At 37.9% G+C, this 25,438-nt stretch overlaps 1 protein-coding gene across 1 annotated transcript in view; it reads right to left on the bottom strand.

Annotated features, from left to right (window-relative positions):
• FGD3 (FYVE, RhoGEF and PH domain containing 3) overlaps positions 1 to 24,719 on the bottom strand; it is a 114,923-nt gene extending 90,204 nt beyond the window's left edge. The window contains exon 1 of the mRNA XM_070738524.1: positions 24,408 to 24,719. Coding sequence (XP_070594625.1) covers positions 24,408 to 24,420 — 13 coding nt within the window. The 5' untranslated portion in view covers positions 24,421 to 24,719. The remainder of the gene's footprint in view (positions 1 to 24,407) is intronic.
• Positions 24,720 to 25,438: the final 719 nt, after the last annotated feature.

Genomic DNA, 25,438 nt, shown 5'->3' with positions numbered 1-25,438 from the left:
TGTATATGTTCAAGTAGGCTGCCTGATCTTCTCAGTCAGCATCCCAGTACTTTTCTTTTTTTACAACAAAATTTTCCCAAATCCTTTTTTAAAATGTGCAAAGCACGAGCCATTAAATGCAAAGTGGCATGACCATAATCCTTCCCTCAATTCAATTTTTATCTAAAATAATCTCCATGCATGTCTCGGGGGATGTGCAGCTTTAGCTGGAAGCGCCAAGGATGTAGCATAAGCAATTTCAGTATGCAGCTGCTCTTATATCTGGCGCTCGGTATAGAAGATCGATCAATCTTTTTTTGTTCCGGCCTTTGAATTCATGTAAGTTCGGGCTTGTATAAATGATCATCTTTAACTACCTTGTCTTCTGCCAGCCTCTTTTTCAAAAGCTTCATTCTGCAAGTCTTTGAAACTTTTCTAATGACTCAAATATCTAAGCTTTTATTCCCCCTTAATATGGTGTTTGGATCAAACAAAATATAGCAGGGCAATAACCTCCCATAATTTAGAATGCAGCTCCATCCAAAGTAACCAAAAGGACTTATGTTCTTGGCTGTTTAGTGATATACAATTCATTTTTGAAAGATTTAATCAGAGAGCTTATTGATCCAGCCAGGCTCCTAATAGCCTCCAGATGTTACCTTTGACAGCATCGCCAACTTGATCTTAGTGCCATCAGCAGATTGATGATGTCTCATCCTATACTATAGCCTAGATGTTAAATACTGTGGGGAAGAACACCAAGCCTTTTGATGTCTCACAGAATAGTATCTATGGCTTCAAATATAACCCTACATTGATTCAAGTAGAAGCAGAACTCCTGAAAAACAATATCTTCCTTCCTTCCTTCCTTCCTTCCTTCCTTCCTTCCTTCCTTCCTTCCTTCCTTCATACATTCATTCATTCATTCATTTTGTTCGATTTCTATGCCACCCAATCCTGAAGGACTAAGGGTGCCTTACAACTATATAAAAATACAAATACAGTAAAAAAGAAGTCAAATATGGAAAATCTAAAACTATAAATCCCAGTTAAAAACCTATAACACAGTCAATCCAGGCAACTCACATACACACCATTCAATGTAATTTGGCCATGACAGATGTCAGTTTCATGGCCCCCAGGCCTGCCAGCAAAGCTAGCTCTTCATGGCCTTTCGGAAGGCCAGTAGGGTGGGAGCAGTGGGGACATCAGGGGGGCATTGGTTCCATAGAGCCCTTCCCCACTGTCCCGCCAGCCTGCATGATAATTAAAAGAACCACTTTGGTCCAGTGCAGGGGTGTCAGACCTGCGGGCCACAGGCTGAATGAGTCACACACAGGCCACGCCCACCTGCAGTGGTTGTGAGAGCTCCAACAATTGAGACTTTTAAAAGGAAATTGGACTGCCATTTGATGGAAATGGTGTAGGGCAGTGATGGCGAACCTATGGCACGGGTGACACAGGTGGCACGCAAAGCCATATATGCTGGCATGCGAGCCATTGCCTAGCTCAGCTCCAACGTGCATGTGTGTGCCAGCCAGCTGATTTTTGGCTCCCACAGAGACTCTGGGAGGGCGTTTTTGATTTCCAGAGAGCCCCCGTGGGGGTGGGGGAGGGTGATTTTTACCCTCCCCCAGCTCCAGGGAAGCCTTTGGAGCCTGGAGAGGACGAAACATGAGTCTACTGGGCACACCAGAAGTTGGGAAACAGGCCATTTCTGGCCTCCAAAGGGTCTCCGGGAGGGCGGGAGAAGCTCTTTTTGGCCTCCCCAAGCATTGAATTATGGGTAAGGGCACTTGCGCATGTGCGATAGCATGCACCCATGCTCTTTCGGCACCCAAGGGGAAAAAAAGGTTCGCCATCACTGGTGTAGGGACTCCTGTTTCAGCGGGGGTTTGGACTAGATGTCCTACAAGGTCCCTTCCAACTCTGTTATTCTGTACTCTGATTGGCACGATTACTGTGATGTGCCATCACTCTATATCACCACATCACTGCCGATATAGAGTTTTATTATTGAACTCTATTATACAGGTAGTGATGTTTTCCCCTTTTCTTTCTTTGTAAAAAAACCCCAAGCCTTTTATGTTTTTTGATGCACAGTAATTTTCGAATTCCTCAGATAACAACTGCAACTTCTAATTATCAGATTCCTTTTCCAACTGGAATGATTTAAATATTTTTATTACCCCACCACCACTACCAGCACCACAGCCTGCAGAAACAATTGGAGACTCAGTCTCTTTATTGCCATATAATACAGTTCAACCTCTATATCCAGTTTCTCCAGGTTTTTTTGCCACATTAGCAAATAATCTAATTTATGAGGAGGCGCCAGCTGATTCATTATTAGACTAACATTGTTAAAAACACTACTGTGTTAGTACAAACCAAATGCAAATAAAAATTCGTTTTGCAGGAGTACAGAACTGTTCACCCACCCCAAGCTGTCTCCTTTTACCTGCTGTTTACATTCTACTCATAAATATTACAATACAACTCAAACAAACCTCAGGAAAAGAAAGAAGACTTTGAACTATGTATATAATTCCCTAAAAAAAAAAAAGAAGAATGTGTTTTTTCTTAACAAGCCCTAGTGCCCAACTAAATATTCATGTACTGCATATAAATGAATTATGCCAGAAATTCCACGGCAAGAAATAATTCTATATTTTACAGTTCAATCCCCAGTCAATAAATATTTAGCTACAAGTACTATGCTTAGCAACGTTTCTACAACACTCTGTGGCCTGCATTGGCTGCCAATCAGTTTCTGGTCACAATTCAAAGTGTTGGTTATGACCTTTAAAGCCCTACATGGCATTGGACCAGAGTACCTCCGAAACTCCCTGCTACCACACAAATCCCAGTGACCGATAAGGTCCCACAGAGTTGGCCTTCTCTGGGTCCCGTCGACTAAACAATGTCATCTGGCGGGCCCCAGGGGAAGAGCCTTCTCTGTGGCGGCCCCGACCCTCTGGAATCAACTCCCCCCGGAGATTAGAACTGCCGCCACCCTCCTTGTCTTTTGTAAACTACTCAAAACCCACCTATACTACCAGGCATGGGGGATTTGAGACATCTTTCCCCCAGGCTCTTTATATTTATGTTTGGTATGTATGTGTTGTCTGGTTTTAATATGATATGGTTTTATATATTTCTTTTTAATATTAGATTTGTTTCACTATAATATTGTTTTTATCATTGTTGTGAGCCGCCCCGAGTCTTCGGAGAGGGGCGGCATACAAATCTAATAAATTATTATTATTATTATTATTATTATTATTATTATCATCATCATCATCATCATCATCATCTCTGGTGAATACAGTAAACTGCTAGGGGTGTCATGTTTTTATGGGCCTATAATTTGGCAATCCAACACCTTCAGTCACTATAATATGTAAGACACAAAATTATTGAAAGAACTTCTTTAGTTTAATGGAAAACAATAGTGCAGTATTAGCAGTAAATTAGTGGAAAGAAGTTGTGAATAAACAGTACTTGTGAAATGTCTTTCAGCACATAATTAGCTTCATTGCCCAGTAAATACTGGATTGCCTACATCAGTGTTTCCCAACCTTGGCTACTTGAAGATATCTGGACTTCAACTCCCAGAATTCCCCAGCCAGTGAATGCTGGCTGGGGAATTCTGGGAGTTGAGGTCCAAATATCTTCAAGTGGCCAAGGTTGGGAAACATTGACCTACATTATAGGATTAAAAAGTCAAAATGGCAGCCACAACAGCACAGGTAGTCCTCAACCTATGACCACAATTGAGCCCAAAAGTTGAATTGGTAAGTGAGGAATGTGTTGAGTGAGTTTTGCCCCATTTTATGACCTTTTTTTGCCACATTTGTTAAGTGAATCACAGCTATTGTTAAATTAGCAACACGACCGTTGAGTGAACCCAGTTTTCCCAATATCTCTCCTTATCAGAAGATTGTAAAAGATGGTCACTCAACCCCTGAACATTGCAACTCTCATAAATATGAGTCAGTTCCCAAGCACCCGAATTTTGATCAATGACCATGGGGATGCTGCAATTGTCATAAGTGTGAAAAATGGTCATAAGTCCCTTTTTTCCAGAGCTGTTGTATTTTCAAACAGTTACTAAAGAAATTGTTGTGAACCGAGGCCAGAAACTCTATGCGGAGTTTGTGTGTGTGGTGCCTTTTCTAACTATACCCTACAAATGCTGCCCCTCATATGTTGAAGTGGCAACTGACACTAAAAAGATTGGAATTGCAACATATAGAACATATAGAACAGTGGTTCTCAACCTGGGGGTCGAGACTCCTTTGGGGATCGAACAACTGTTTCACAGGGGTCGCCTAAGACCATGGGAAAAGACAAATTTCCCATGGTGTTAGGAACTAAAGCTTCTATTCTGGCATCTTACAATCCGACCAATCAGACGTTTACAGTGGGGGTATCCCTCTGATCTTCCTGCCAATCAGCTTAAAGCTCTGTTGGGAGAATTCACGCTAGACTTATGGTTGGGGGTCACCACAACATGAGGAACTGTATTAAAGGGTTACAGCATGAGAAAGCTTGAGAACCACTGGAATAGAATGTAAAACATAACTAAAGAAGCTTGATTCTGGGTGATATCATGGACACACATTGGCATCTTTTTTGGAAATAGGACTGAAAGAGTTTGCCACAGTTTCTTCCAGGATATATTTCTGCTCCCCAGTTTAGTTTACAGTCATCTGTGTTTTCCTGATGGTCCCCAATGCAAGAATCAAACAGGGATGACCTTGTGTTACCTTCTAGAACAGCCAAGGTTAGTTAGGTGCTTCACTAGCTTCATATTTACAAGTCCTTTCTTGAATCAAATAGTAAAAGCAAGAAAGCAGCATGGATGGATCTATTTTATCTTCCATTCTACCATTCTTGTCCACACCCTTATATGGTTGAAAATAGTAAGAAAGAGAAGAGGAAAAAAGGCAATAGAAATAGGAGTACTGTGATAGAGCAATATAAAAATGCCATCTGTATGACAGTATAGCAGTACCAATTGAGCTTAGTGGCATTTTTAAACAATAGATTCAGAGAATCTATTTGAAAGAAATTCCTAGATCCACAGTTTCCAGTGATGCAATAGTTTTGTCAAAATGGCAACTACAGTTTGAATTCAATGAAACTCAGTACTTCCACCTTTTCATCCTTTCCTCGGAAAAAAAAGACAAAGTCAGAATGATTAAGCCCAGCAATTTCTAGATTGATATTAATAGTGAGTAAAGATCTATTCTGCGTAACAAACTCCTCCAGTTTGCTACCTCCAGGTTGATCAGTCCAAACAAGAATTTAATGACTAGCTAGCTATCTTTTTAAAAATTACATTCCCCCCCACTAATTTCCCCCCTAAAATTTACCGGTATTTTAAAAATTGGATGATCTGACCCTATGATAAGTCCTGGAATTCAAGACACATTTTAATACTACAGATACTGTATATCAAGACCAACATTTAAATTTTCCATTCTAAAAAAATCATGCCTGAGAAATTAATGAAATAAATTAGCAAATTTATAAAATAACTAACTTCCATTATATTTTAATTATGGATGCAATCTTAGTACTTTTAGTTCTCCTTTCCTTCAGGAGTCCAAATAAAAGCCCTCAGAGGGGGGCGCGACATATAAACCCAATAAATAAATAAATAAAAACTTGAATTTTAATAACATGAGAAATATATTGCCCTGTCTTTCTAATGTTTTTTAAAGACCTTTTTCCTAGCAAAAATAGAGGAAACAGGAAAAAAAACCCAGCTAAACTGTATCTCAACCTAATCATTCACTGGATCAAATAGAATCTTACAAATAGAAATGGAAATAGCTTATAATAATATTATTACAACCTTACAATCACTGACATTACTATCCCCATCAACATACATTGTATCTAAAATAATGTTTGTATCTCACCAATTGTAACATACTTCAAATCATCATCTTTCACCAGAGTCCTGAGGAAGAATGACTTAGGAAAAGAGGAGCAAACAACTTTGTCTTCGACATCTGCTTTGGTACATGATGTTAGCAATTTTTTGTACTCTCCCAAATCCAAATCATATTCTACCAATTACAACAAAGAAAGTTTGTCATTGTTCAGCTTTGACCACTGAGCATTTTTATTAAATAGCAATAAACATGTAACAGATTCTCCTCTTTAACTTACTGTCATAAAGAGAGAGAAAAATCAAAATGTAAAACATCTGCATTTTGTATAGTACAGATGTTTAGAATAAAAAGATAATATGGAAAATGTATGGGGAGAAGAACTACAGTACTGTACTTACTATCCATGGAAATTTATGACAAAGACTTAATCATCAAATGACATCTGGTGGATTTATGCAGAATTGCATTTGCAAAAAGTATGCTTATAGTATGGTTTTAGCCCTGAATGCATACATCATTCTGATTCTTCCAAATCCACAAGAACCTAACCATTATTTGGTGTCAGTCAAGTATGATCTGAAAACCTGTTAAAACTTAAAATCACCACCAACACACTGTTAATTATTGTCAAATGGGAAAATTTTCTGCAAAGGGGGGAAAAAAGTAATTACAGGAGCGACTCCCAAGCTTGGTTGCAGTTTAAGATTTTTTTCTATTTATTTTAAATAAAGAGTATAGAAATTGCAATCCACGTTCAATGTATGCTCACCAAAGTCACAGTTTTTTATAAGTGCAAAGCTATACAAAAATCCTCCCAAACTTCTTTTCTATTTGCCATTAGTCTCCCCTCGAAATTCTTTCATTTTCATTTCATTCTTCACATTTCTTCACTCACACCTCACTTAAGTCATCACTAGATGGCTTACAATAAAAACATGTCACAAAATGTAAAAATCACACAACCAAAACTCCTCAAGGGGCCTACACAATATAGTATTCAAATTTTCAATTTCAGGAATGATAGCAACACTACAGTAATTGACCTAGACCAGGAGCCAGCAACCTTAAAAACTCAAAGAGCCAATACTGTGTTCAGTTCTGGAGACCTCACCTACAAAAAGATATTGACAAAATTGAACGGGTCCAAAGACGGGCTACAAGAATGGTGGAAGGTCTTAAGCATAAAATGTATCAGGAAAGACTTAATGAAGTCAATCTGTATAGTATGGAGGACAGAAGGAAAAGGGGGGACATGATCGAAACATTTAAATATGTTAAAGGGTTAAATAGGGTCCAGGAGGGAAGTGTTTTTAATAGGAAAGTGAACACAAGAACAAGGGGACACAATCTGAAGTTAGTTGGGGGAAAGATCAAAAACAACATGAGAAAATATTATTTTACTGAAAGAGTAGTAGATCCTTGGAACAAACTTCCAGCAGACGTGGTTGGTAAATCCACAGTGACTGAATTTAAACATGCCTGGGATAAACATATATCCATTGTAAGATAAAATACAGGAAATAGTATAAGGGCAGACTAGATGGACCATGAGGTCTTTTTCTGCCGTCAGTCTTCTATGTTTCTATGTTTCTAAGTCGCAGGAAGTGAAGGCTGTGTTAAGGCATGTGGTGTGAAGGCAGCTACAGGGCCGCTTATCTCCTGTACTAAGAATCCAACCATCACCTTGCTGTGCCCCACCCAACCAACATGAGAGGAGAAGGAGGGGGAGGAGCGTTGCTGGAGTGAAGGCAGCCTTTGCTTCTTGCTGCTTTGGGCTGGAGCTTATGCCCACCCCACTCAGCCGAAGAAATGCATGCACGGAAGCAAAAAAGTGGCAATTTTTGCCCAAATGTTGCTCGCACGAGAATGCTCATGCACGTGAGATTTGGGTGATTTTCCCCTATTTCTTTGCTTCCACACATGCACAGAAGAAGAAAAAATGGGGAAAATTACCGGTATCTCGCTGGTTACACACGTGCATGGCTCCAAACCTACCAGAGCTGCATACCTATGTGGACAAGACCTATCGGAACCGTGCATCTGAGCGCACCAGCTGCTGTCTCTCCTTTCTCCTCCCTCTTACACCTTCTCTCCCCTTTCCTACTACCATCTTCCCCTCCTTCCTTCTCTATCTCCCTTTCTACTCTCTCTCCTTTCTTTCCTCCTTTCATACTTCATCTTATACCCTTCATCTTATAATCTCTAAACCTTTCTCCAGGTGGATAATTCTAATTACCATGTTTAAAAATTATTTTTCTCCCCATTGATAACATACATGGCCTATCATATACTTCAATACAACTTAATAAACATGTATCATCTACTCAATATAATCATTAATACTTAATTTCACATCCACTACACATTGCATTATGGGTGTCACCATGCACGCACTCTGTCCCATACACCCTCACACATTTTTGGCATGCAATGACAAAAATGTTCAGTCACTGCTTTAGGCCTTTGAGTTAAATTTCATTGCGAATTTTCTTGACCCTTACTAGCATTAGGAAAACAAAAGTAATGAATAAAAGATTACAATAAATTAGAGAATGTATGTGGATGTTCTTAATGTGAATAATTTATATGGGTTTATGAAATTATTTTTTTATTGATGCAGAAATTAAATTACCCTGATGTGAATTGTACATTTTATTCGGATGCAGTGGATATTATCAGTTACATCAAAGTTTAAATCTTTATGCAAGCAAGACATGATTCTTGATTTCAATATAAGATATTACAGAAATCAACCAATGCATGATTAATGAGAATTCAGGTCAGATATATGTAGATTTCCTTGTACCTAACTTGTGAATTAAACTCTGTGTATTATCTATATAACCATCTATATGAAAATTATGGAAGTATTACTTGACCAAACTGACCTATTTATAAGATTACAATTTTCTTTATTCTCTATTGGTTACATCCTGTTGTGCCAGCTCAGCCTAAAAGTTACAGTTATTATCTTAGAAACAGAATTCTACTATTGCATGGAAATGAGAGTTTACCATCTATTTCTCCATTGATTGTTGATAGTTTCTAAGTTCAGCTTAGATTGTTGGGGCTTTTTACATTAAAGCCTTTAATGATAAATCAAAAGTACCATGATGTTTTCATATATTTGGAGGTTTCCACTCTGTTAATATTAGCATCTGTGCTTCTGCTAATAATCATATTTTCATATGAAGATTAAGTAAATGGGATTATCTCATCTCGCTTGGTCTGCCACCAGAGAGGACTTGTCTTCTTCTGACCTTTATGTTTTCATATTTACATCTTCAATACAATTTTCTTATTTCAATAGTGTTTCAATAAACCTTGTTCTGAGATATCTTGTGTGCAAGAGTTAACACAGCAAGTTTGAAAGCTCTTGATTTTAATGTTCAAAGTGTAAAAGGCCATTTAGTGAAGAATTTGGCACAATACAACCAATGCAATAAGATATTTCTCAATTATTAACTACAGGTAAGATGGCATGATCTCAGTTTTTTTCAGAATAAGAACATTCTGTCTCTGAGGGTACCATCTTCTACTGAACATAGAACAAAAAAAGAAACCTACATGCTTTCATTTAAACTAAACAGAATCTATTGTTGAATGAGAAAATGCAGAAATAATGCGAAAGAACAATACATATAACAGCAGTATAAACTTTTAGACATTTGTTAATGCACCTTTTCTGCCACTGACATAAGAAATGTATAATCATCTAGATTTTTTTTAAAAAAAGATGAATATAAAATGGCATCTTTTAAAGCAAAAGTGGCTTTTCTGCAGTATGTTTATTTTTTCTATTGCTGGTTTGGTTATGTGCAACGGTGTCCTTTGTTAAGGGATTTTTTGGGTGTTACAGTCAATGCCTGTTTGCCCTAAGTCAAATTATCAGTGTGATGAAGGGGGGGGGGGGGAAATGACAGAATTAGCAATTAGGAATTTCCTGCAGAGTACCAGCTGGCAAAAGATGATTAATTATAAAAAAGGATATAGAGGGTTTTCATCTCACATACTGGTCTAACCATTGCAAGGGCCAAAACAAGTCTCACAACCACCTGAACTTCCCGAAAGACTGCAGCAAACAGGACATGCAAATATGCAAGAGTTTCTGGGATTTCAAAATGATTAATAGGAACATTAGTAAATAAAATAAATGACAGAAATAACAATGAAACAGGAACGTGCTTATTCCCTTGGTCAAAATCACTTTGCTCCCATTCTTTTTCTACTAAATTCTTACCAGTCCAAGATCAGCTGTCACAAAAGGAAACATGTTATCTGCAACCCAGACTAAGAAAATATATGTTAAAATTACAGTTCTCAATCCACAGACTCTTAGGAGCCAAAGGTGATTTTTATTTCCATGGTTCTGAACATCAGACTCAACATTGTTATTCATTAGCAAAACTACTTTTTCTTATTAACCTAGCTCTTTAGGAATAACAAACTAATGTCTCCCCCTCAAATGTGGATTAATGTTTATTTTAATCTGAAACTAACAATATTTTTCCCCAAGTGGAAACATTAAGGAAGTAACTTGACTCAACATTTTAATCATAATAATTTCCTGTTTGAAAAGTACATATATAGAGTTAAAGCTTTCTTGACCATCTAAACTGAGATCCAGAACAAAGTTATAATTAAAGAGTAAATGGAAAGAAATCATATGAAAAACTAATTGAACTATTTTTTCCAATTGACACCATTTAAGTAGGAAAAATAATTGTTTATTTAATAAAAAGTTGTCTTTTGAACTATCAGTCCTCATGTTTCAATGGGGCACTGATACTAACACAGAAATTGAAGATGGAAAAAACAATACAGAATATAAATTGATAGTAAACAGCATTACTTACTAGCACTGATGATGTTACCTAGTTTGGGTAATGAGATGTCTGCAAGAAAACAAGCAAGCTCAGGCAGTACCCACCCTTTTCTCAACCCTGAACTATAAATATTCTCCTTTATTAGACAATACATAGATATTTCAGAAAGACACCAATATGAAACATACCTCCAAATCAACTTTGAAACAAAGTCTTTGGAAAGGGCTTCACAATTGTAAGAATGAATAAATTGCAAAAAAAAAAGTCTCCAGGGAGATTTCAAATATAAAGGGTATACAAAAGTTATCTAAGATTATTCTGAAATAGTAATACTGCAAAGAAGAGGGGGGAATCTAAATACAAACTACTGTATTAGTTATTTTGCTGTTAACTGGCTTAAGAAAACTTTTGAAAACTTTTGGAAGCTGCCTAATGAGGTATTACAAAGTATGGGATAAAAGAGAATTCAACTTCTACATCTGCAATATTCATGGTACAGTAGTTTTATTCTGAACATGTAAACAAATAACTGCACATAAGTACAGATTCAATCATCTTCTATTTACTTAGGATTTCATTGAAATAAAGAGTGGATTAGGAGTGCCTAAACCTTTGCATACAACTGTAAATTGATCCCCAACCCGCTACCTGGAAAATATTCAGGCCCATTTTATGTAGCCATCATTTAGGTTTTTGTCTCAAAAGCGAACTGCACAATCACCTTTCCAAACAGAAAAATAATTCTCTTGAACAGGAAAAGGCTATAAAAATTATGTAGGCCAAATTCTGATCCAAGTCACAAAAAGGCAGTGATTATTCTTTTTTCTTTATTCTGGTGTAGTTTCTGTTTCACTTCTGCTTATCCTCTATCTTGCCATGGCATGATAGTGTTTTGCTCTCATTAATGAACAATAAGCTTTTCTTTTCACAAAGTTATCAATTACTAGTACGTTGAATTTTAACTTTAATTTTTAATTTGTTGCTGTAACTGATAAGAGTGACTTGATCAGGGCAGCTGAGGTAATCTCCAAACCAGACATTGTTGCTTCCTTCCACAGACTAGACTGGTGGCCATCAGCATTTTTCCAGCTTTCTTCTGAACTCTGTATGCCAGGAATAGAAAAACCTATACCTGTATTTCACTATGGATATAGTGATGATATGAGGAGAAATGTCTTTTTTGCTTTTATAAACTCCTTATTTTAACTGATATTCTACCAATATTAAGAGAATAATATAGTAACACTTTTTTTAAAAAAAATAAGCAAAACATTCCCAGAGACTACATTTAAGATTCCTTCAAACAATCAAAACCTGAAAATTAAGAAATTGCCAATCTTCTTGAATCAAAGCTTTAAATTTTGCATTTTAGCAATGGGCAAGCAAAAGCATTCCGAAAATGGGCATGGTCAGAAGAAAGGAATGGGGAGGACAAAAACTAAATGTAATGAAATGAACATGTGCATTTTATAAAGCTCTTAGAATAGGTTCTAAGGGTCACATGTGAGTCTGAATATTTAATACTGAAAAGTTCATTTATGCAGCTAGTTTAATGTACTGATTAAGATGCTGGACAGGAGCAGGAAGGCTCTTGTTCTATTCCTCCTTTTGGCACAGAAGTGGCTGGCTGAATTGGGGTCCGTTACTCAGCCCTGGAGTGGGAAATTTAAAAATATACGTCCATTAATCTACACTGGACCAATGTGGTAGGCAGTGATCTGATTTATAACCTTCAGTCATCCTGCACCAGATGGATTTGCACTGATATATGATTTGTAATAAAAAAAAACATCCTATGGATCTTACCTGGGAAAGAGTCATTCTCACAACAGTCTTTTTCCACAATTGCTACATGCCCTTGCTTGTCATACAGGATTCCTCCAAATGGGCCTCTTAAAAAGATGCTAATCAATTGGTAGATTAAGAGACAGCACAGTCCAAAGCCAGGTACGGCTTTACTTTTTAAGAAGGCCTGCCAAGATTCAACTTTGTATTTTATTTTGTATTTATTTTATTTTATTTATTTATTTAGTCCAATACGTAATACACATTGAAGAGAATAGATATGTAATAATATAAATAAAGAAAAGAATAGAAGAAAAGATATAAAAGTATAGGTGAACAAATTTGAAAGGAAGAAAAGATAAATGAGATAAGGAGAGACAATTGGACAGGGGACAGAAGGCACACTGGTGCACTTATGCACGCCTCTTACTGACCTCTAAGGAACCTGGAGAGGTCAATCGTGGATAGTCTAAGGGAAAAATGTTGGGGGTTAGGGGTTGACACTACTGAGTCAGGTAATGAGTTCCATGCTGCGACAACTCGGTTGCTGAAGTCATATTTTTTACAGTCAAGTTTGGAGCGGTTAATATTAAGTTTGAATTTGTTGCGTGCTCTTGTGTTGTTGCGATTGAAGCTGAAGTAGTCATTAACAGGTAGAACGTTGCAGCATATGATCTTGTGGGCAATACTTAGATCGTGTTTTAGGCATCGTAGTTCTAAGCTTTTAAGACCAAGGATTGATAGTCTGCTTTTGTAGGGTATTCTGTTTCGAGTGGAGGAGTGAAGGGCTCTTCTGGTGAAGTATCTTTGGACATTTTCAAGGGTGTTGATGTCCGAGATGTGGTATGGGTTCCAGACAGATGAACTGTATTCAAGGATGGGTCTGGCAAAAGTTTTGTAGGCTCTGGTGAGTAGTGTGAGATTGCCAGAGCAGAAGCTACTTAGGATCAGGTTAACAACTCTAGAAGCCTTTTTGGCGATATTGTTGCAGTGGGCTTTGGCACTAAGATCATTTGATATTAGTATTCCAAGGTCTTTTACTGAGTGGGGGTTGGCTGTGAGATTTATTTTTATAAAGTATGCCTTTTATCCTGGTTGGCTAAAAATTGGATAAACTTACCTAAAATCAGAAATACTTCTTCAACAAATACAATTTATATTCTAGCTAATCTGCTTTAGCAACTAGTGCTGAATTACTGTAATAAAAAGATTATTTAAAAAAAAAAGATTTATGCTACCATATTGTGCATCCTTCAACAATATCTCAATACTTTAAACAGCTTCTCAGCAGACACTTCATGGAAACTACTGTTTATCCCAATAGTTCAAAATAGGATTTATCTCTCTCTGTTCTCCGCTTATCTATTTAAGTGTGACCTCTCCTCCCTGTCTGGCACCATCAGAGCAGGCTGAGCTAGATTTTGCAGGCTGGGAGGAAGGGAGGATTGAATGCATCATAGTAATACTCCAGGAAACAGTAATACACCAGGAAAGCTGTTTTGACATCAAGTATGAGGCACTAAGAAGAAACAGGACTCATTTAACATTTCCTCATCTATCAGTAAAAGAAATGGGAGTGCAAATTGCCTTCCTGAAAATGATTAGTAAAATATAGACCACACTGGAAATATCAACATGAAAGAAAAATATCTTCAGTATGAATGGTGTATTTATGTTTAAGAGGAAATGCTATATTTCTATAGATTTATGATAAAAGAAATTTGTTAACTTTTGTAAGATGCTACAAGATTCTGTTATATTGCAATAGTAACTACGGTAGCACTATGGAATATCTAATCTGAGAATGATTTAATTTCAGATTCCGCTTAAACTGTAAAGGCTATTTTTAGACTGGCCTCTAAGCTTTTTTTAGTTCTTGTAAATGGTGGTTAATTTATAAAAGAAGAAACCTAAGAACAAAACTGTGATCCCTTGAGAAAAAAATATAATAGAAGTATATGACTCTGTAAAACCTTTGTTAGCTTAATGATAGAGTGTTATATAATTGCCTGGGTTCATAACATTTACTGAGCTAAAAAGCAAGGTTTACAAAACCGATGGATAGCTTGCTTCACTGTACTACTCTCAAATTTTTATACAGTAGTACCTCTACTTAAGAACTTTTCTAGATAAGAACCAGGTGTTCAAGATTTTTTTGCCTCTACTTAAGAACCATTTTCTACTTAAGAACCTGAGCCCGGAAAAATTTCCCAGGAAATTTGAGAGTGGCACAAACGCCAGGCCAGTTTCCTGTCATTCCCCCTTTAATCCTGACCATCTCGGGCTTTTCTGGGCTGCCAGATGAAATTTTTGGGGGGCGCTTGAGGAGTCTAGAGCGAACAAAGCATTTTCCTTTCTTTGGGCACTTGGAGAGGGAATAAACCTCTGCCAGCGCCCAGAGAAAAGAAACACTCCCTTCCCTCTGGGCATCCCAGAGCAAACAGAGCATTTTCCTTTCTCTGGGCGCTGCCTCAGAGTCCCTCTTTTTTTTTTTTAAGCCTTAAAGTTTTGGATTTTTTTGATTCCCTCATCTCACTTTCCTCCTTGAGCAGCAACTCTCCTCCTCCTCTTCTTCCTCCACCTCCCACGCAAATTCCAAGCTTTTATTTCTTTTCTAATGGGTTTGCACAGATTATTTGCTTTCACATTAATTCCTATGGCAAAAATTGCTTCTACTTGAGATCTGGTCACGGAACGAATTAAGTTCTTAAGTAGAGGTACCACTGTATTCCCTTTTGTTCCTTAAAATGCTGGGGGCCTTGAATCAACAACTAGTATGGCCAAGTGTATGAATGGTATGTATGCATGCTGATGAGTCAGTCTATTATGGGTTTTAATTAGGATTTTGGAGTTTAGATTGTATTTCTTATTTCTTTTTATTGTTTTTTGTATTTTATATTGTTCTAAGCCACACTGAGTCCTTTGGGATTGGGAGGCATAAAAGTCAAATTAAATAATAAATAAATAAATAAATAAATATTTAAAGGGGGGCATGATCGAAACATTTAAATATGTTAAAGGGTTAAATAAGGTTCAGGAGGGAAGTGTTTTTAATAGGAAAGTGAACACAAGAACAATGGGTCATAATCTGAGGTTAGTTAGGGGAAAGATCAGAAGCAACATGAGAAAATATTATTTTACTGAAAGAGTAGTAGATCCTTGGAACAAACTTCCATGAGATGTGGTTGGTAAATCCACAGTAACTGAATTTAAACATGCCTGGGATAAACATATATCCATCCTAAGATAAAATACAGAAATAGTATAAGGGCAGACTAGATGGACCATGAGGTCTATTTCTGCCATCAATCTTCTATGTTACTATGTTTCTAATTAATAAACAACTGGTGTGTTAGCTGAAGTTGGGCTTAAGCCCTCCTGGCTGTGGAATTTGTTCTTTCTTCCAGTGGAATTATGAGTCCAGGAGGCCCTTAAATTGGTCCTGGGATTTTAGGGGGAATAGTAACTGCATCAAGAGGCAAAGTTGGTACTATACCAAAACTAGGTTCCTCAATGAATAGCCCTTGATTGGATTGCGTACTTCCCTTTCATGGCCTGACAGGTCCAATGTGCTAAGTCATAACTGCTATCACATCCCACCTTCAGCCTAGAGGAAAATGTAGAACCGAATCCCTGTATTGAAGATGCCAAACCCCAGTGCAAAACATTCCTTTAAATGATGTGCCACATGTTTATTAAGAATAATTAGGTTACTTCTTCAGCATGAATCCCTTATAATTTAAATAATTTAGCTAGTCACATTGCATAAAGCTGAGTCCTTCCTATTCACATATTCTGGATAATAGATGAAACAGGTAGCTTGGTCCATCACAATCAAACTGTATTATCTTCATCAAAGTCTTACTGGTATACCTCCAGCATGGTTTTTTTGTTGTTGTTTTAGTTTAGTTTAGTTGTTTCCTATTATACTGGTTTTTATCATTTCTAATGTATTTAGCGTTTAGACTTATAGCATTTAGCCTTTAGATTTATATACCGCTTCATAGTGCTTTTTCCGCCCTCTCTAAGCGATTTACAGAATCAGGATATAGCCCTCAACAATCTGGGTCCTCATTTTACCCACCTCAGAAAGATGGAAAGCTGAGTCAACCTTGAGCCGGTGGTGAGATTTGAACTGCTGACCTACAGCAGTTAGCTGAAGTAGCCTGCGGTGCTGCACTGCAACTACTGCGCCACCCCGGATGGTGAGTCATCCAGAGTCATTTGGAATCAGAAGCAAAACATCAAATAAACAATAATAATAATTATAATTATAATTATTTATTAGATTTGTATGCCGCCCCTCTCTGGAGACTCAGAATGGCTCACAACATAAAACAGTACAAATCCAATAATTAAATCAATTTTAAAATCCTTAATATAAAAAGCAATCATATAATAAATATTAGTTAGGCTCTTGACTGGTTTGAGAAACCCCAAATAAGGCGATCAGGGTACGAGACTTCTGTGTACTGTTGATGCTGCTTATATATGATGAATTTCATTGTTTGTTTTTCATGGTAAATGGCCACCACATGTAGAAATCCAGTATTCTCAACTGTGAACATGGCTAAACACAAATAGTAAGGGCTTAATAATAATAATAATAATTAATAATAATTTATTAGATTTGTATGCCACCCCTCTCCGAAGGCTTGATTTTTAAAACAGCCCCATAGTCTTAAAATACAAATACTTCTGTAATCTTCAGCAAATTCTGCTAACAAAATTTAAATATTTTATATTGTAGTACAGGGCAGGGTAAAGGTCATCTTTTAGAATAGGACAGGATTATTCATTCAGTTTTATTCATTCTCTCCCAGCCTGAATGAGGCAAAGGCAAGCAACTTCTGAAAAATCTTGGGAAGAAAACTGCAGGGACTAGTCGACACTATTGCAAGAGTAAAGGGGGGGGGATTACTAAGAAGAACCGACCAATATTTTAATAAAAATATAATAAAATTTCATAATAAAATGCTTGTTCCATGCAGAACTTAATTTACTGCATCAGGTATTTTTCAATAAGTGGGAAATCTGACACAAGTCAATCTGCAGACTTTGGATGCCTTAAGAAACACATATGCATTTCTAATATGAGTTTGTAAGGTTAGATTTTTCTAAAACCTGAAGAAAAAAATGCTAGCATCAACTCCTCTGACAACTGATATTGCTCTTGCCGATGAAGGAATAGTCATCTCAATCAGACCACACTTGGTGCTTTTAAAGGAATACTGATTCAAATCCTTTTCTAATCACTGTCAGATATTACTTCTTAACTGCTTTCAGCTATGGATGAATATCTTTTACATCACTCATCACTAAATTTTAAGCAACATGCCATAATTGGAATGTAGCTACCAAATAAGTACCGGTATTTCCAACTGAAAATTCACTCCAAATGAGTTTGTTTGTGAAGACTTTTTTTTGACATGACTCCTATTCATTGCTAGGCCAAAATATGTTAAAGCGATGAACTGGGAGAGCTGATTTGTGTGATCAAGAATGAACTGTATGATTTGTGACAGCAATCAACAAGTTGCACACAAGCAAATGTGATGAACCGATTAAGAATAATTGAGGGATCACGCAAAGGAAAATTGCTGCAAGGCTTGGCATTTCATAGGAATATGGGATAACATTATTGATGTTCTTTCATATTAGAAGATGGGTTCCTGGCATGCTGGCAGCAGAGATGAAAACATCAGGAATTGAAGAGGTGTTATCCACATAGCTTTCCTTGAACTTGGTACCAAGATCAGTTCTGCACTTTATACTGCAACACTCAAAACTCTGAAAGAGTGTTCAGAAGCACAAGAAGGAAATGTTATTGAAATATCATGCTGGGCTGTAAATTTCACAAGTTCTCCAGGAGGCAAGTTCAAAGCTGAATCTTACGGTTTTAATCTTTTTGTCTATAGTTTTAATTTGGTACTAGGCAATTTGCACCTTTCCTCAAAATTGAAGGATTACCTCAATGGTCACCTGCTTAATTTATATGAAGAGGAAAGGACTCTCCTGGTCTGTAAGAAGAGATAAAGTGTGGGTTCTTTTGTGATGGCTTTAAACATTGTTCATTATTGACTGAAATGTGCAGTCACTATGTAACTATATAAAAAAGTAAGTACATGTAACAAAAGGCCTCAATTCAAGGAGGATTTTGTTTCATATACTGAAACATCCAATCTAAAGTTACAGAGGCAAAGGCACTTCTTTTCATCCAACCCCTGTAAATATGTATACATATATAGCTATAAATACATATACTGTATATACACACCGTTTCTATCAGAAAAGAAAGAAGTTTTCAGATTATGAATGGTAATGGTGCAGAAATAGTGATTAAAGACATTGGAAAATTAGTTTTTTTAAAATCATCTAAAATAATATCCAATACTCTACTTTTAAGCATATCTTCAACCATTATCCTAAAAATGAGCAATGTTCACATTTATTTATTCATGAAGTATAGCAAGGAGGATTTCAAATTTATTTCCCTTCTGTGTGATATTTTCTTTAAAATGTTTAAGTACTTTCATAATGGAAAATTCTTTGAATAGACCATAGGTTGATAATAAGGTAAAAAAATACAATTCTCTCAAGTGAAACATTGATTAATATAGTTTTTCTGTGGAAAGTAATCAAAACACATGTTCAATACATAAGAATAGGTTTATTAAAAGTTTAGTCAATGTAAAATTATGGAAAACATGTTACAAACTTTTATTAAAATTGTCAAATTTATTTTTATTTTGCAGTACATTGTATTGCAGTTTGAGTGTAGCACATTATAGATATGTCTACTTACTTGAGACATAATATAGCCTTGCACGCAACACTCAAACATACAATTCGTATTTAAAAACTCAAGAGACTTTAAGTATCTTCCAACTTGACTACATTTTTCACTGGGGAACCTTAAAACAATTCCAATCTAGTCATGTGAGCTCTAAAACATTAGTGTTCAAAGAAATAGATGTTGCTGAGATGTGATCTCATCAGTACTACAAGATGGATGGACTAGATGTCAGGTAAGAATGCAGATCATATTAAAGGATGTACATCAACCTGTAAACTGTACATGCAGTTTCCAATTTATCATGAAAAAGCATTTGAACTTGAAGAAACCAGTTTCTGCATGTTGTATCTCTCCAGGGAATTAGTGCCATTAGCTACACAAACAGAAATTACCTGCTCATTTCCATCCTTCATTAGTTATATAAATAGTTTGAAACACGACTCGAATTAATTTAGGAGTTTGACCCACCAAATTTCTCTTCTATACAAGTGTCATTACTTATTAATAATTTACAAAATCGTGTTATGGTTTCATGCTTTAGGACCAGATTGATCTGCTTTCTCCTCTGTGATTGCAGGGAAGATTATGTTGACTAAAGAAAGGATTCAACATCATATCATTCTTGGTGCTTATCTCTGAAACTCTACGAGAGGTTTTTTCTGAGGTCAAAAACCACTTCGGAAAACTCCAAAGTGCTGTGCCAGCAACTGAGTGGCATAACAACGTTGTTGAGGATACAGAAAGTTCTAAAGATTCTTAACCCTCATTAACACACCCCAATATTTAGTGTAGCTCAATGATATAGTATGGGAGAAATATTTAGATTGGCTTAATAGGACTTTAAAAACAGCTGAGGTTCTCTTTCCATTCTCCTATTCTGCAGCTAAGAATTATTTTGCCCAAATGGATTTATTGTCTCTTTTTCTGAAAGCTTATCAAATAGAAAAGAAGTACAATTTGTGATCGGGTAGTTAAACTATCAGGAATGGATCATAAGTCAGTTAAGCTTATTTTAACATTTACTCAATTGCACCAAAAGAACCAGCCAGGTTAATGCAAATTTAAATTCAGTCTTTTATTAAAATATCCCAAGGATGCATTTTCAAGCATATTTAGTATTTTTTAGAAATGGTACATGGGAAGTAATAATAGTTATTCCTACCAATTGTAGAAAACATAAACCAAAAGTACACCAGTAATGCCATACAATTGTGGTTTAAAATGTAAAGTGCATGCTTATGGTCTTTCAGAAGTTCCATAGTTTCATCAGTTTTAAAAGAAAACTTTTCCATATTTTGGGTGAGGAAAAGTAACTTGTCAGATACAAAGATGTATCAAATCACCCAGAACAATAATACAAGACATTGTGGATTGTATAATGGGCTTATAATTTTTTTCTCAGAATGATAGATTGTTCCTCAGTTCCTTATATTACAAGAATTGCACAATTACTGCTTTCATAGGAAAATCATCAAAGTGACCACTTCAATACTGACCACTATCTCTCTGAAAATATTGCTAATAAGTTATTGTCCAGAAAACACAAATATGAGGCAACAGGGCTCCTGCTCTCTAGAATGTTTTATCTCTGAGATGAGACTGGCTCTTACCTTCCTGACGTTTCATAACACCCTGAAGATATCACTCTGCCAGATGGCTTGGGGACCCAATGGGGGAACTCCATACTGGAAGTGGTTGACTAAAATTTAATTCCACCTGCCCACCCTCCATCATCTGTCTGGCTCCCTCCTTTCCCATCTGGTGTTCATGGTTTGTATTTAATAATGGTTTTATCCACTGAGTTCAGATCGTTGGTTTTAATGTTTTTTAATACTTTAACGTTTTAATGCTATAAGACCTCCAGAGTCATTGGATAAAAAATGGGAAAGAAAGAAAGAAAGAGAGAAAGAAAGAAAGATAGAGAGAAAGAGAGAAAGAGAGAGGGGGAGGGAGGGAAGGGAAGGAAGAAAGAAAGAAAGAGAGAGGGAGGGAGAGGGAGGGAAGGAAGGAAGAAAGGCAAGAAAGAAAGAAAGAAAGAAAGAAAGAAAGAAAGAAAGAAAGAAATGCAGTTTTTTAAAAAGTACCCAAGAACCCTGAGTACCCAGCTTACAGCCTCTCAATTTCATACTGCCAAAATCTAGGCTTGTGATTTTCCAGTATATCTCAAATACTGTAATACATCCACTTTACACATCCTCTCCGTGTCTCCATGTGTAATATTTTTTCTTTTATTTTTGGTTAGCGGTTGTTTTTGAAGATAATACAGTGGTGCTTAAGAGTTTGTGAACCCTTCCAAATTTTCAATATTTCTGCATCAATATGACCTAAAATATGATCTATTCTCCATATAAACCTGAAAAGTAGCTTAAGTAATGATTTCCCCTCCCCAGATGTATTACTACATACACTGGGAGTACAAATGGTTTCACCTTGTGTATTTTGCTTTTATTGGTTTTGCTTGTTCACACTAGCATTGAAGTTGCAGAAGGTGCAGGAGGATGAGATAGGTGACAAATGAGGAATGCACAGTGGAACAGGCAAGGGAACTTTCCAGGTAACCACCGAACATCTTACAGGTCACAAAGGTGTTAACAAAACCCTTTTCACGTACCATGTTAACTGGAAAACTTCAATAAAACTACTGATTTTGTTAGAGATCCCAGCCACTCTCTTCCTCTCGCATCCTGGAAGTTTCTTTATAGCAGTGTTTCTCAAATAGTGGGAAGGGGGGCACGGAGCGATGCCAGGGGGGGCGTGTGACCCTGGGGAACATGCATGGTTCCTCTTGATTGATTCTCCCAGACAGGAAGTGTTTTCCCAGTTGCACTCTGTTCTGCACCTGGAAGAGAAGGCAGCCAGGCAGGACAGGGCAGCTGCATGGGTTCTTCTTGTTCTCGACAGGCACCATGGTAGCCATGAATGGCATGGTGAACCTGCTCCTGGACAAGGAGGAACATCATCTGCAACTGGGCAAAAGCTTTGAATGCCACACTAAAGCCTCCGTCCATACCAATCGCTCTGAGTGCCCGGCAGAGGCGGCTCTTAAGGGCCAGGCCGTTGACCCCAAAATATCGGCTTGGTTAAGCTGGCCTGGCCCCATGTCAAAAGAGGGCCCTAACCAGGGTATCTATGCCTGCCTAACCAAAAACAGGTTCCACTGAGTTCAGTGTGACTTACTCCCAGGTAAGTGGGCAGAACAGCCTTCCCCAGCCAATAGTTTGCTTGCAGCTTATAATAAGTAAAATAATAAATATTAACACTGAAATTCCACTGGAGCCCAGATCGGAGAGTTGGGAGGGGCATGAAATGTTTGCTTCTTCCTGGGGGGCATAAAAGAAAATAATTGAGAAGCACTGCTTGGGAAGAGAGTGACTTTGCATTTGGGAGGTCTAATTTCAAAATACAATCAGTAGCTTTATTGAAGTTTTCCAGTTAACATTATTTGGAAAAAGGAAGTTGAAGCCGTGAATTATAATATTTTATTCTAGTTGGCAATGCTTTCTGCCTTAAATATCAGGCAAGGGCTCCCTAAATTTGAACATAGTTTCATCACTTATAATTTTATTGATAGTAGTAGTTTGCCATTGTTTTCTTCCAGAATTTCCCACCTACAGCTCTGAAATTTTTGTAGTCTTCCATCTGAGCACTGGTAGGTAGATTTCCCCCCTATTTTCCCCCCACAAAACTGAGGTGCATCTTATACTCTGGTGCATTTTATACTCTGAAAAATATGGTAATCAAAAACTCCTCTTAATGGAAGAACCTCCAAGCTTGAAGAATCAAGATAGAACATAATGGTACAAAATCATCCAACACAGCCATGAGAATCTCTAACCTTATACACAGTAGGAGACTTAGAAACAGAAAGACAAACTAGGATATTTTTGGTCAGATTAAGAAAGTCAATCCTTAACTATAAAAGTCAGAACAGAGTTCCACTAACACTTTATTCTGGCAAATACCCTCTAACCCAGACCTGGGCAAGATTCGGCCTGAGGGCTGGATGCGGCCCACCAGCTTTCTGTGACCGGCCCACGGAAGTTGGTCCAACTTTTCTAGATAAGAACTGGGTGTTCAAGATATAATATATAATAATATATACAATATATAATATAATATAATAATATATAATAATATATAATATAATAATATATAATAATATATAATAATATATAATAATATATAATATAATATAATATAATATAATATAATATAATATAATAATATAATAAATTATAATTTATAATTATAATATAATTAACTCACTTCTACCAAATAATATACAGTATTGGGTAGAACTGAGTTAATTATATTAGTCCGGCCCTCTAAAACCATTCCAATTTCTCATGTGGCCCTTTGGCAAAATTAATTGCCCACCTCTGCTCTAACCTCTGCTAAACTTATGGTAAGCATTTAAGCCTTACTCACATCAGGAATTCAGCATCGGACCGGGAGGTGACAAGATTCCCAATACTGTATATTCCTTTTCTTGGAAACTTCAACACTTCAAGGTTGACTCAGCCTTCCACCCTTCCAAGGTGAATAAAATGAGGACCCAGATCTTGGGGGGCAATATGCTGATTCTGTCAACAGCTTAGAGAGGGCTGTAAAAGCACTATGAAGCGGTATATAAGTCTAAATGCTAATGCTAAGCTTCAGCATTTTGTATGCAAGGTGTTTCCTTCAAGGCAGAGCCAGAACCCATCGTTTTGCCTCACTAAAGCAGGAATAGCAAATAAATTTATTAACCAGCCACACCAGGTCGCTTTCAAGGCTTAGAAAACTGGATTAGAGGTTTTACTTTTACACCTTCGTACGTCGCAGCTTTAAAAGGAAACCAATCCCATTGGGCGCTGCCCATCCCAAGAGCGGTTCCGACTAGAATTGCTGGCGAAAAGACAGACGCGCTTTCCCGCCGACTACGTTGAGCATGGCCCGGCAAAGTTCATTGGGGGAGAAGCGAAACGCGCGCGAAGGAGCCTCGAAACAGTGCGTTCAGCCGTCGGGAGATTTTGCTACGTTGGGGGGAGTCAGCCCTTCCTCCTCGCCTCTCTCTCCTCAGAGCAGCAAAGCGACGGTCCCTTTCCCCGCAGACCCCCGCCCCTCACTCACCCGCCGAATCCATCTCTGGCCGCCGAGCTTTCGCTGCCCCCGGACTGGCTGCTAGGGCGCCGAGCCTCGCTGAGGTGAAAGCGTCCCTCCTGCTAGGAGATGCAGGAGACGGAGCAGCAGATACATCTCGCGCCTTGAAGTGCCGGCGGGGAAGCAGGCTAGCGCCTCGCCTCCCCAAAGCGCTGCTCGCGGGGGCTTGAGGCAATCAAACACCCGAGTCTCTCCACCCCACCACCGCCACCGCCCCCTCCGCAACAAGCGATGCCGACGCGCTTTTCAACCTGGGACCGGTTGAAGGGCGCGCGCGCGCCCACGTGCGCGTTGCCGTGAGGGAGAAACGCGGCTGGCCTGCCCAGGGACCAGATGCAGCCCCGGCCGGCCGAGTTGGAGCCCGGAGGGAGTCAGCCTCAGGGCTTGCTCGGCTTCGTAATGCACCGTTAAGAACCAGCAAACTTTCCCGGCCTCGCTGAGAACCGGGCGTTGTGGATTTAAAAAAAACCACAACCACGGGGGTGGGGGCTGAACCTCGGAGGAAGCTCAGATGGAGTCCCACCAGTGGTGAAATGCAAATGTTGTTAAACTACCGGTTCTGTGGGCGTGGCTTACTGGCCCCGGCTTGGTGGGCTTGCAAAGCCTCCATTCCCACCCCACTCTGGGCCAGTCAAAATTTCCACTATTGGTTCTCCAGAACCTGTCAGAACCATCTTTTATTTTCTTTCTTTCCTTATTTCTTTCTATTCTTCTTTCCTTCCTTTCTTCAATCCCTCCCTCCCTCCCCCCTCTCTCTTTCATCTTTCCTTCCTTCTTTCTTTCTTTCTTTCAAATTTTTATGCCACCCAATTCCCTAGGGACTCTGGGCAGCTTTAAACCAAAAATACAATATCCAGTACTAAAAAGCCTATAAAACAGATAAAAACAATTAAAATAAAACAGTGAAACCCATGCATACCATTTATAGCTGGGTCTCTATGGTTACCATCATCAGACCATTTCCTCCCTGAGTCTCACCTGCTGAACACTGTCTAAAAGCA

Source organism: Erythrolamprus reginae, chromosome 2, assembly GCF_031021105.1.
Source record: "Erythrolamprus reginae isolate rEryReg1 chromosome 2, rEryReg1.hap1, whole genome shotgun sequence".
NCBI lineage: Eukaryota > Metazoa > Chordata > Lepidosauria > Squamata > Dipsadidae > Erythrolamprus > Erythrolamprus reginae.
The sequence above is the reverse complement of the archived record's forward strand: the minus strand, read 5'-3'. Positions and strand labels throughout refer to the sequence as shown.